This window comes from Leucoraja erinacea, chromosome 25, assembly GCF_028641065.1.
Source record: "Leucoraja erinacea ecotype New England chromosome 25, Leri_hhj_1, whole genome shotgun sequence".
In the NCBI taxonomy this organism is placed as follows: Eukaryota; Metazoa; Chordata; class Chondrichthyes; order Rajiformes; family Rajidae; genus Leucoraja; species Leucoraja erinaceus.
The window spans coordinates 11202402-11216325 of record NC_073401.1 but is presented as its reverse complement, the minus strand read 5'-3'; the positions used below and the strand labels follow the sequence as shown (position 1 = coordinate 11216325).

General features: G+C 45.4%; 1 protein-coding gene across 1 annotated transcript in view; it reads right to left on the bottom strand.

Moving 5' to 3' along the window:
* LOC129709364 (transmembrane protein 132C-like) overlaps nucleotides 1-13924 on the bottom strand; it is a 775262-nt gene that overhangs the window by 38469 nt on the left and 722869 nt on the right. The window contains exon 6 of the mRNA XM_055655664.1: nucleotides 6798-7003. Coding sequence (XP_055511639.1) covers nucleotides 6798-7003 — 206 coding nt within the window. The remainder of the gene's footprint in view (nucleotides 1-6797; nucleotides 7004-13924) is intronic.

Genomic DNA, 13924 nt, shown 5'->3' with positions numbered 1-13924 from the left:
GATCTCAACCCGAAAAGTCACCCACAGGTTCTCTCCAGAGATGCCTATCTTCGGTGTAAACCAGCATCTGCAGTTCCTTCCTACTTGTTTTTGCCAGTAGCTTGATTTGGAAACAGAAGCAGGGTATTAATTATATCACACAGCAACTCCACTGCTGCGCCATGGTGCTGCCTGTATCAGAAGTCATTTGCAGCTCACTATTATGTGACACTTGCTTATCTAAGCACCGGGAAATAGTGGGGGGGAAAAAAGACACAATGTGCTGGAGTAACTGGGCAGGTTCCTGTGCTGTAGTACTTTGTGTTACGGGTAGAAACAGGCCCTTCAGCCCAACTTGCCCACACTGACCAACATGTCCCATCTGCACCCGTCCCACCTGCCTGTGTTTGACCCACATCCCTCTAAATCTGTCCTATCCATGTACCTAATTGCTTCTTAAACAATGCGATGGTACCTGCCTTAACTACCTCACATTGAATGGCGGTGCTGGCTCGAAGGGCCGAATGGCCTGCTCCTGCACCTATTGTCTATATTGAAACCTCCTCTGGCAGATTGTTCCATACACCCACCAAGCTTTGTGTGGGTCTATGGAACAGATTCCTATTAAATCCTTTCCCCTTCACATTAAACCAACGTCCTCTGGTTCTCGATTCCCCTACTCTGAGCAAGAGACTCTGTGTGTCTACCCGATCTATTCCTCTCATTAATTTATACACCTGTCTATGACATAGTGGAAGTGATGGCCACTGTCACGTGGCTGCGAGCTACCAAGTGGTTAAAGCATTATTATTCATTTGCTCTACAATCTTACTAAAAACTTTGCCTGCAGAACTTAATTAGCGGGTAATAAAAATATTATTATAATGCATTTCACTGATTCACTTTGAAGCCTGTGGCCCTTGGGCCCCAATAAAACATCAGATGATTAACTAAACGGAGCTGAAACACCTCATAACTCTTTGGATCCTCAACGTTAATACGAAGTATTAATAAGGTCTGTTTCTCAACTGGAGTCATAGAGTGATACAGTGTGGAAACAAGCCCTTCGGCCCAACTTGTCCATGCCCACCAACATGCCTCATCTACACTAGTCCCACCTGCCTGCGTTTGGTCTCTATCCTCCAAAGCTGTCCTATCCATGTATCTGTCTAATTGTTTCTTAAACATTGCAATAGTCCCTTCCTCAAATATCTTCTCTGGCAGCTCGTTCCATACAACCAACATCCTTTGTGTGAGCTATTGTGAGCTATGAACATTTTACATTTCGCTTACGACCATAAGTAAACCTATTTTAGTTTAGTTTAGTTTAGTTTAGAGATACCGCACAGAAACAGGCCCTTCGGCCCACCGAGTCCGCGCCGATCAGCGATCCCCGCACATTAACAATATCTTATACATACTTGGGCCAATTTACATTTATACCAAGCCAATTAACCTACTAACAAACCTGTATGTCTTTGGAGTAACACCAATCTAAGTGAAACATCTGATTTAGAAGATTGTAAAGACTAACATTACCAACTTGAGTTGCTCGTTGGAGCTTGACTGAAGTCCGTCACCAACAGCAGAAATGGCCACGTTTTGCCACCATTTCCAAAGTCCAGACTCCAGTAAGCTCTTGCATTCGGTCTACAGGAGCAGTAATGTTTGCAAATATCTTGCTAAGATCACAGTACATATACAACTATTAGTGATGCTGCTGCAGGTGAGAAACTCACTGTTCCATTTCGGTACATATGAGAATAAAATACATTTGACAGCTTGGAGTTACTTTGGTCTAGCTACCCTCATAATGTAATCATTCATAGCGTACCATTATGAAAGGCATAGATAGGGTAGACAGTCAGAACCTTTCCCCCCGGGTGAGCATGTCCAACACTGGAAGGCGTAGCCATAAGGTGAGAGGGAGAAAGTTTAATGGAGATGTTTGGGGCAAGTTTCTTTACACAGAGAGTGACGAGGGCTTGGGAAGCATTGCCAGGGGTTGGTGGTGGAGGCCAATATAATAATGGCATTTAAGAAACCTGTAGAAAGGCACATGGAAGTGCAAGGAAACGAGGGATATGGATCATGTATAGGCAGGTGAGGCATCCTGTTCAGCACACACATTGCGGGCCAAAGGGCCCGTTCCTGTGTAGTACTGTTCAATGTTCGATAATATTTACTTTTTATCTCAAGCTGTAAATTGCAATTCCTCCTACACCCCAATGGATTAGAAATGGGTCCTTGTTGATGCCAGTGTTTTCCAACTATCGCTGTCGCTCCACCCCACTGCTATATTTCGGCCAGTCAGAGCGTGTGTCAGTGCGGCTTCTGTCAGCTTACAAACAAGAGACTGACGTGCAGGGCATCAATGGAGAGAGTATCATGGCTGTGCCCTGGGGAAACTGAGGCTATAATTCCGGATGGCCTTGAGTCCGTGGACTGGAACACGACTTCACCCAGCCTGACTGAGTACGTCTCAATCACGGATTGACACAAAAATCTGGAGTAACTCAGCGGGTCAGGCAGCATCTCTGGAGAAAAGCAATAGGTGACTTTTCGGATCGAGGCCTTTCTTCAGGTCGCGACCCGAAATGTCATCTATTCCTTTGCTCCAAAGATACTGTCTGACCCGCTGAGTTACTCCAGCGTTTTGTGTCTATCTCTATTTGTGTCTATTTAAACCAGCATCTGCAGTTCCTTCCGGCACATGTCGGCCTATCTCCTTCGCTCCATAGATGCTGCTGCACCCGTTGCGTTTCTCCAGCATTTTTGTGCATCTTCCTGCACATACCGTGGTCCTCACTGGTTTCCACAAGAAATTAGTTAACAATTGTTCTTTGACAAAGACAAGTCTACTTGGGGCGGCACAGTGGCGCAGCAGCCGTGCTGCTACCTTACAGCGCCGGAGACCTGGGTTCGATCCTGACTACGGGTGCTGTCTGTACGGAGGTCGTATGTTCTCGCTATGACCTGCGTTGGGTTTTCTCTGGGAGCTCCGCTTTCCTCCCACACTCCAAAGATGTGCAGGTTTGCAGGCAAATTGGCTTGGTAAAATTGTAAAAATTGTCCCTGGTGTGTATAGGATGACGTTAGTGTGCGGGGGTCGCTGGTCGGCGCGGACACGGTGGGGTGAAAGGCCGAAAGTCTCCATGGTATATTTCTTAACTAAACTGTTCATGTCCAAGTAACACTCCACAATGAGGAGAGCCTGTTCTCAGTGTAATTTCCTTAACAACCGTTCCTCACACTGACAGGCCAACCTATGGGCTAACGAAGCAGAGAATGGGAACTCTCTCTGCAATACACAGGTGGAAAGCAAACGGCTCATTGCCCCCATGGAGCCATGGGGAGAGCCAATGTAATTTAGTTTAATTGACCAGAAACTAAACAAACATTACAAGATTGGTGAGCGGGCATACACTAGAGTCCTGTGGTTACATCCAGCCCCGCACAGAAACAGCAGTGTTCAGAGACAAGAGGCAGCACCGTACATTATGTGACAAAGAGGCAATTTACGACTGAAATAAAAGCAGATATTAACAGCCAATCTTCCCACTGCGCGGCACCATTAACCGTCATTATTTGATCCATGAAATTTTATAAAAGGAAGCCAAACATTTTGACGTTATTGCTCTGTGGAATCACTGGTGTGAACAATTTAGTCGAGTGACATCGACAGTCATTCTCCAGCCAAGCCTTTCTTTTAAACCAAGGTCATTTCTGAAGAAGGATCTCAACCCGAAATGTCGCCTATTCCTTTTTCTCCAGAGATGCTGCCATAAGGATCTGCAGATGTTGAAGGTTTGAGCAAAACACAAAGTATTGGAGAAACTCAGCAGGCCAGGCAGCATCTGTGGACGGAATGGTGAGTCTGAAGAACAGTCAATAGACAATAGACAATAGGTGCAGGAGTAGGCCACTCGGCCCTTCGAGCCAGCACCGCCATTCAAAGTGATCATGGCTGATCATCCCCAATTAGTACCCCGTTCCTGCCTTCTCCCCAGACTCCTCTATTTTTAAGAGCCCTATCTATCTCTCTTGAAAGCATCCAGAGAACCTGCCTCCACCGCCCTCTGAGGCAGAGAATTCCACAGACTCACCACTCTCTGTGAGAAAAAGTGTTTCCTCGTCTCCGTTCTAAATGGCTTACTCCTTATTCTTAAACTGTGGCCCCTGGTTCTGGACTCCCCCAACATCGGGAACATGTTTCCTGCCTCTAGGGTGTTCAAACCCTTAACAATCTTATATGTTTCAATGAGATTCCCTCTCATCCTTCTAAACTCCAGAGTGTACAAGCCCAGCTGCTCCATTCTCTCACCATAGGACAGTCCCGCCATCCCTGGAATTAACCTTGTAAACCTACGCTGCACTCCCTCAATAGCAAGAATGTCCTTCCTCAAATTAGTCTTCAAAACTGTCCCGACACGAAATGTTACCTGTCCATTCCTTCTTCAGATACTGCCTGACCTGCTGAGTTCCTCCAGAACATTCTGCTTAGCTCGTGATTACAGAGTCATCCAAACTAATCACATTTGCCTGTGTTTGATCGATAGTACTGTCCAAATATGTTTTAAATGGTGTTATTGTACCTGCATCAACCAGTTCCCCTGGGGGTCTATACCACTTATGTACCACTCTCATTGTGTAAGGGTCATCCCTCAGCTTCCTCTGTCTTACTTCAGTACACACAGAGGAGAGATATTCACTCTGGACATTGTCCATCTCCTGTGTTTCCACAAATAGATGTCCACTTTGTTGTATGAGGGCCAGATTATCCTCCTAAGTTCAGTACTAGAGTTCAGTATATATATCTATTCTGAACATTTTTGTTCTTTATTATAGTGTTTACAGAGTACTATGTATACATACATACTCTGTTCTGTTTGGGGCAAATGACAATAAAACACTCTTGAACACTCCGGAACATTCTGCCTGACAGCGAGTGGTAGAATATTTCCTTCACGCTGGCTAAAGCAATCGTCACCCAGCATTCTCCTAGACCTGTTTCTCCTTCCTTACTTTCACATGAATATTCCCTCTGTCTGATGTCATCTCTTATGCTGGAGCTTTTAACTCTCCCCGTCTTTGATACATAGGCCACATCTTAGAAACATAGAAATTAGGTGCAGGAGTAGGCCATTCGGCCATTCGATCCAGCACCGTCATTCAATATGATCATGGCTGATCATCCTGAATCAGTACCCCGTTCCTGCTTTCTCCCCATACCCCTTGATTCTGTTAGCCCTAAGAGCTAAATCTAGTCCTGTCCCATGGTACGAGTTCATTCCAAGAACTCTCCAGATTTAAAAAAAAACAAACTCGTGGTAAGCACGGAGAATGAACGTAGCGGGTACGTTGGAGCTCGGGGACGTCTCTTAGCGGCTCGTAACGCTAACGGCAGGTACTCGGGAAGACTCGCTAACGGCAGGTAAGCACGGGAAGACTCGTGAAGATTTTTCAACATGTTGAAAAATGTCCACGAGAGCCCCGAGTACCGACGAGCGGCCATTACCGTAAATCTCCGAGTTCGAATCAGGACAAACTCGGGAGAGCTCTTGGAATGAACTCATACCGTGGGGCAGGGCTTTAACTCTCTCTTGAAAACATCCAGTCTCCACTGCTTTCTGTGCCAGAGAATTCCACAGATTCACAAGGGTGAAAACGTTTTATCTCATCTCAGTAGTAAATGGCCTACCCCTTATTCTTAAACTGTGACCCCTGGTTCTGGACTCTCCCAAAATCGGGAACATTTTTCCTGCATCTATCCCGTCCAATCCCGTAAGAATTTTATATGTTTCCATACGATCTCCTCTCATCTTTCTAAATTCCAGTGAATGTAAACCCAGTCGACCCATTCTTTCGTCACATGTCATGATGTGTTACATATAACATCATCTGTTACGCTGGAGTTTTTAAACTCGCCCTATCTTTGATACATAGACTACATCTCAGCAGGTTTGTAGTGTTAACACTCTACACCTCCATTTCCAATAGCCTGCTGCCCTGAAGTGTGGTTTTAGCTCGTTAACAACACATTCACACTCGGATCATGTAAGATTGCACAAGTTAATTAGTGTTTACTCATTATTGCAATCATCATTTAAGGACATTATCTAAAAATAACTGCTATCCTCTCTAAAGAGTCAGACATCAATGTTCACACTGCTTAACCCTACTATCAGGACATTAAAAAAGGATTGAATTAACTACAAATTGCAATATTTTATGAATAACATAAATGGAAACAGATGTATTATATGACTGGGAGTTCTGATCACATTATGTAAAGCAAGTGCATAGCCCAAAGCAATGCATACATATTTGTCTTCAGCCTTCATTATTACTCCACTTGCTACAGAAAGCATTTTATCGTGCTGCATTACAGCTTGGTTCGGGAACAGCTCCATCCAAGACCACAAGAAATTGATTGGTACGGGTGTCAGGGGTTATGGGGCAAAGACAGGAGAATGGGGTTGAGAGGGAAAGATAGATCAACTATGATTGAGTGGTGGAGTAGACTTGATGGGCCAAACGGCCTAATTGTGCTCCTCAAACCTGAAATTGCAGAGAATAGTGGGCGCAGCCAAGACCATCACACAAACCAACCTGGCTTCCAATGACTCAATCTACCCTTCGCACTGCCACCCTTATGATTATGCTGGTGGCCTTGCCGAGGCAGTGTGAAGTGTAGATGGAGTCAATGGAAGGGAGGATGAAACTATATCTTTGTTCACCACTCCCTTTAGTCAAGTGTTTGGCATAAGTTGACCTTGTGAGGTCTGGGTGCAGACTCCGCCCAGCGAGGCCCGTACCTTTTACTGGAGACGATGGGGACTCGCCACCCTTTGATCTGGCTGAGCTCAGTGTCAGAGACCTCAATCTGCAGGGGGAGACGAGGTACCCACACGGTGACTTCCAGCGGTGCGCTCAGATGCTCGTACGTAAAATTGACGACTGCGTTCACTTTGCCCCGCATCTCCTTTCCGTTCACCAGGATGTAGTCGCATCTGTCGGAAACCTGCGACAAAGAGAAGGAAGAAAAACCTCATCAATAGAGCATCATCACCTTCTTGCCCAACACCCGTCAGGCTCTTGATCACTACAAACCACCAACATTCAAAATGTACAAACAAAGAACTGAAAGATGCTGGCTTACAAAACAAAAAGGCACAAAGTGCTGGAGTAACTCAGCGGGCCAGGCAGCATCACCTGGGAAAAAGGACGGGTGACCTTTCAGGGTCGGGACCCTTCTGGGAATGTGGAGTTGAAGCCAGGGTCAGATCCACCATGATCTTATTGAGTGGTTGAGGAGGATTGAGTGGCATATAAAGCTGCTCCGACAGGCTCAATCCAGGGCGAGTCTTATCCCGGACATTCCCTTTTCTCCCCTCTCCATCAGGCAAGAGGTACAGGAGTGTGAAAACGCATACCTCCAGATTCCGGGACTGTTTCTCCCCAGCTGATATCAGACATCCTAGCACCAACCAACTACCGTCCACATCACTGGCGACACTCGGACTATCTATAATCGGACTTTACTGCACGTTATCTTGCAATAAACATTATTCCTGGATGGCTCGATTGAAATCATGAACAGTCTTTACGCTGACTGGATATCATGCAATAAAAAATCTTTTCACTATACTCTCTGTACACTTGACAATAAACTCAATTACACTAATCTAAACTGAACTAAACTAAACTAAACTAATTAAACAAAACTAAACTTTAAAGCAAAGCTTTTATCTGAGCATGGTAGACAAAATTGCTGTAGAAACTCAGCAGGTGAGGCAGCATCAATGGAGCGAAGGGAATAGGCAACATTTCGGGCCGAAACTCTTCTTCAGACGTTTCTTTCAGACTCGAATCGTTCAAATACGTCTTTCAGCCCGCAATGTTGCCCATTTCCTTCGCTCCATAGATGCTGCCTCACCCGGTGAGTTTCTCCAGCATTTTTGTCTTCCTTCGATTTTCCAGCATCTGCAGTTCCTTCGTAAACATTTTATCTGAACATGTGGTGATTGCACAAGGCAGTCAGATTTGATTGTCAGATAGTTCACACCTGAATGTAGAGCAAAATCATCAAAAACGTTTACAATTTTTTTCTGTTGGCAGTCAAGGACGATTCCAACTTTCATCAGTGTTTTCTAGAACGCAAGTGAACCAATTCTGATTAACGATTATTAGACATTGGACAATACTCAATTGTCACATGTGACAAGTCACAGTGAATTATTTGCTTGCATACCCAAGGTATGCCAATAGTCACCACATAAAGGACACTGACAGAGTTACAAAGCACCCCGCTGGCTCCCCCTTTACTCCCATAAAAGGTTGATAGAACTTCTTATAACCTTGTGTTTAAGAAGGAACTGCAGATGCTGGAAATTCGAAGGTACTCAAAAATGCTGGAGAAACTCAGTGGGTGCAGCAGCATCTATGGAGCGAAGGAAATAGGCAACGTTTCGGGCCGAAACCCTTAGCTTGTTTTGGTCAGTACTTAATTGTGGTTAGTTGGCCGTCCAAAATATCTCCTTTGCCATTTAGTGTGTGAGACAGGGAGAATGCACCCGGGGATATGGCCGAAACGCAGGCAGGTGGGACAAGTATAGATGGAGCATTTTGGCCCGCATGGGCCTGTTTCCATGCTGTATAAATCTATGTGTAGGAAGGAACGGCAGATGCTCGTTTGTACCGAAGATAGACACAAAGCGCTGGAGCAACTCAGTGGGTCAGGCAGCATCTCTGGAGAAAAAGCATGGGTGATGTTTCGGGTTGGTACCGTTCTTCAGGCATTCTTTATCAGAAACTCCTTGACTCTTTATCAGAAATTGAGCACAACACAATGTGCTGCACGGATTCAAAGGGTCAGGCAGTATCTGTGGAGGCAAATGATGTTTTTAGCCAGGACCTTTCTTCAGGCTGAACAAGGGTCCCAACCCAAAATGTCCTCCCTCTTCCCCCTCCAGAGAGGCCACCTGACTTACTGCGTTCCTCCAGCACTTTGTGGTTTGCTCAAGATTGCAGCATCTGCAGTTTCTTGTGTCTCCACACCAGAATTTGAGATTGCCGGTAACAAATCAAGATTCAGCTTCAAACTGTAACAAGCAGTGGGTAAGATGGCCAGTCAAAGGTTCTAACAGGGCGGCACAGTCGGGTAGCGGTAGAGTTGCTGCCTTACAGCGACGGATGCCCGGGTTCAATCCTACCTACGGGTGCTGTCTGTATGGAGTTTGCACGTTCTCCTTATGACCGCGTGAGTTTTGTCCGGGTGTTATGGTTTCCTCCCACATCCCAAAGATGTGCGGGTTAGCAGTTTAATTGGCTTGTGTACATTGTCCCTAGTATGTAGGATAGAACTAGTGTGAGGGTGTTCATTGGTCAGCATGGTTTCGGTGGGCCGAAGGGCCAGTTTCCACGGTATCTCTAAACTAAACTAAACTAAACAAAATAACCCTAACAGATGTTATTTGTGGACGATCAGCAATGATCACAATGTATGGCTGTGCTGGTTCAAGGGGCCGAATGGCCTCCTCCTGCACCTATTTTCTATGTATGATAACATAAAGATTTAGATTCTATAAATGTCAGCCTGCTACACAGGAATTGCTACAAATACTCTTGAGCCTCACTCACATTTGAATTTGGTCTCTGGAACTATATTCTTTCTGAAGAAGAGACTCGACCCAAAAAGTCACCCATTCCTTTTCTCCAGGGGTGCTGTCTGACCCGCTGAGTAACTCCAACTTTTTGTGTTGATCTTATATTCTTTCTTGATTGGACTGCTGACAGAGCCACAATGGAGAGTCTGAAGCTAAAGAATGATGCACTGTAAGAGGAATTACTTTGCCAAGGAACAAACCAGCAATTTATTTTGTCCATGAGGAAGTTCAGCTGAAAGTGAGCCCAGAGACACCGACAGTGATAGATACCAGGAAATGGCAGAAGGCAGAATCCTCAAATTAGAACTCACAACCCGAAAATTAGAGATGCACTGATTCTTCATTAGATTTAATGAATTAATGAACCAGTTCTTTAATTGAATTTAGTGGAAACTCGGGGAGTTCTTTCCACAAGTACACAGGTAAGTCAGGCTCGACTTCAGACTTTAGAGATTTTACACTTTGGAGATTCAGCGCGGAAACAGGGCATTCAGCCCTCTGACCCTACAAACCTGGACATCTTTGGAGTGTGGGAGGAAACTGGAGCTCTCAGAGAAAGCCCCAGGAGAACATACAAATTCCGTACAGACAGCACCTGTAGTCAGGATTGAACCCGGGTCTCTGGTGCTGCAAGGCAGCAACTCCACCACTGCGCAACCCCAGGTTTGAGATTACACCCCAAGGCGTGACTGAATTAGGAAGTTGATCAGAGATGCTGCCAGTTTCAGCAACATATTGATGACTGCATTCGGACGAGAATGGTTTGGGTCTTCCCTTACCAGAAAACCTGGACGGACTGGGAGATTTACTGTCTGCTAATCTGAGACGTTCATGAAAAATAACCCGGTGCCACACAGTGGAGAGCATATTGACTGGTTTTGCAATTCAAATGCCCAGGACTGAAGAAAATTGCAAAGAGTAGTGAACTCTGCACAGACCATCACAGGTTCTGACCTCCCTGCCATCGAAGGGATTTACAGCAGTCGCTGCCTCAAACAATCGGCCAGCATCATCAGAGACCCAGACCACCATGGCCACGCCCACATTTCCCTGCTGCCATTGGGAAGAAGTTATAGGAGCATGAAAACTGTAATGTCCAGGTTCAGGAACAGCTTCTTGAAAAATACAGCCTCCGACCATCGATCACCCCGTTCAAACTCGATCTATTTTAGCCCATTTTCTTATCCACTCCCAACACACTAGGTGCAATTTACAGAAGCCAATTAGTCCGGAAACACAACAAAATAGCATGCAATATGTTGGAGTCACTCAACGGATGCTCCAGTTTCCCCCTGCATTACAAAGACATGCAGGTTTGTAGGATAATTGGCTTCTGTAAATTGCCCCTAGTGTGCAGGATGTGAAACTGGGATAACATAGAACTAGTGTAAATGGATGATCGTGCAAGAAAGAACTGCAGATGCTGGTTTAAATCGAAGGTAGACACAAAAAGCTGGAATAACTCAGCGGGACAGGCAGCATCACTGGGGAGAAGGAATGGCTGACGTTTCGGGTCGAGACCCTTCTTCAGGCTGATGTCAGGGGAGTGGGCAGGACACGGGTGTTGCATCTCCTCTGGTTGCAGGGGAAAGTACCTGGGGAGTGGGTGGTTTGGGTGGGAAGGGACGAGTTGACCAGGGAGTTTTGGAGGGAACAGTCTCTGCAAAAAGCAGAAAGGGATGGAGATGGGAAGAAGTGGCCAGTTGTGGGATCCCGTTGGAGGTGGCGAAAATGTTGGAGGATTATTTGCTGGTAATGGATGATTGATGGTTGGCGCGGAACCAGTGGGCTGAAGGGCCTGTTTCCACACTGTATCTCTCAACTAAACTAAACCATCAGCCATATTTCGAACAGTAGCAAATCCAAAATATCTTAAATCAAGCAACGAAATGTCAACACCAATCAGACCTGCTGAAATATCCCAGTGCAAGAAAACCGTGAATAAAACGCAATTCCAGTTACAAATGCTTTGATCCTTAAAGCTATGTGAAAAGTACCTGGCATACAAAGAGCTGCTTGAACCTCAGTAAATGTATGAAATCAGTCCCTAAACTTAGCTAGATACAAATTATTTAAAAAAAAGTGTCTGCATTTCACTTGATTAATGCTCAAAATAATGCAAATGTCAATACGAGGGTCAGTTATGTAAATCAAAATTAATCAGAACATCATTCTGAAACATTTGTTTTATTACAGTGGAGGATTCTCACACAGGGCCCTGTTCATTCGTAACAATTCCTAATCTACACCGAGCTCAAGCATTGGGTTGACTGAGGTGATAGAGGCTCCTCTTGTCAACATGTAAAACATCAGGCCTTTTATCGTGATGTGATCCTTTAAACTACAGGAGGAGCAAGTCCACCCTGACCAACCGAGGTGAGTGTTATTAGATTCAATACTGGCATCTGATCAGTGGTGGCACGGTGGTGTAACGGTAGAGTTGCTGCCTTACAGCACCTGCAGCGCCAGAGATGCGGGTTCGATCCTGACTACGGGTGCTGTCTGTAAGGACTTTGTACGTTCGCCCAGTAACTGCGAGAGTTTTCTACAAGATCTTCAGTTTCCTCCTACACTCCAACGCCGTTCACAGTTGTAGGCTAATTGGCTGTAGACACACAATGCTGGAGTAACTCAGCGGGACAGGCAGCATCTCTGGAGAGAAGGAATGGGCGACGTTTCGGGTCGATACCCTTCTTCAGACTGGTCAGGGGAGGGGGCGGGACAAAGATAGAATGTAGGCTACTTGGTATAAGTGAAAAGTATCCTAGTGTGTGTAGGATAGTGTTGGTGTGCAGAGATCGCTGGTCGGTGCGGACTCGGTTGGGCCGAAGGGCCTGTTTTCGTGCTGTATCTCTAAACTAAACTAAAATTTTAAGAGATTTTTAGACAGGTACAAGGATATGCAGGGAAAGGGGATTATGGATCACGTGCAGGAGCAGGAGATTCGTTAATTTAGCCGTATGTTGAGCACAGACATTGTGGGCCGAAGGGCCTATTTGCTTCTTCATTAGTACGGCCGTGAAAGGTTACAGGGAGAAGGCTGGAGAATGGGCATGAGAGGGAAAGATAGGTCAGCTATGAATGAATGGCGGAGTGGACTGGATGGGCCAACTGGACTAATTCTGGTCCTATGACATGAACTTCTGAACTTATGCTGGATTGTTCTACCTGAAAGAAGAACTTGGACATGATTCATTAAGAGAGCAGAGAACCAAAGCACGTGGTCCACTGGTTTGGCTGAGAACACAGATTCACACAAATAGGCCAAATAGTAAAGAACATGAGCATGTGTCCCTGGAATCAGCCATCTCCCCAACTCAACAGGAAGCCACAGGTAACTTAGAGGTACGCCGTGATACTCACAGGGCACCTGTACTGTACTGTTTGATGTCTGGGAATGAACTACAGATGCTGCTTTAAACCAGATAGACACAAAAAGCTGGAGCAACTCAGCGGTTCAGACGGGTATCTCTGGAGAAAAATAATAGGTGAAGTTTCGAGTTGAGGTCCTTCTGCAGGCCGAAGAAGGTTCTCGACCCAAAACGTCATCTATACCTTTTCTCCCGAGATGCTCTGACCCGCTGAGTTACTCCAGCTTTTTGCGTGTCTTCTGTACTGTTCAATGGTCTATGTTCATGTTCTGTGATGGGTATTGCTACAGATCTTTCACAGAAGTTACCAAAGTACGATTGGGAGAACCATCACGAAACCGGATGCTAATAAATGCCCTGTTTATTATTATTGTCACGTGTACCAAGGTACAGTGAAAAGCTTTTTTGTCGAGTGCTTTCCAGTCAGCAAGAAGAGTATACATGATTACACTCAAGCCGTCCACTGAGTACAGTTACAGGATAATGGGAATAACGTTTGGTGCAAGGTAAAGTCCAGTGATGTACAATGAACGATAGTTCAAAGGTCTCCAATGAGGTAGGTGGGTCAGGATTGTTCGCTAGTTGGTGAAAGGATGGTGAAAGGATGATAACAGCTGAGAAGAAACTGTCCCTGAATCTGGAGGTGTGTGTTTTCACACTTTAAGTCATTAAAAATGTGGCATAAGTAGCATTAGATAATGATTGTGAATTCTCTAACCCTTGCATTCCCATCTCTCCCCCACCTTTGTCATCCTACTCGTTTCACTGGACATCCTACTTAGTTTCACCGTCTCATTATCACCTTCTCCATAGCCAACAATGGACCATTGTGGGCTCCACCTTTCCTTGCCCATACCGGTGCTGGCTTTGATTTGTTCTTCAGCATACCTTTAATTTATTTGTTCT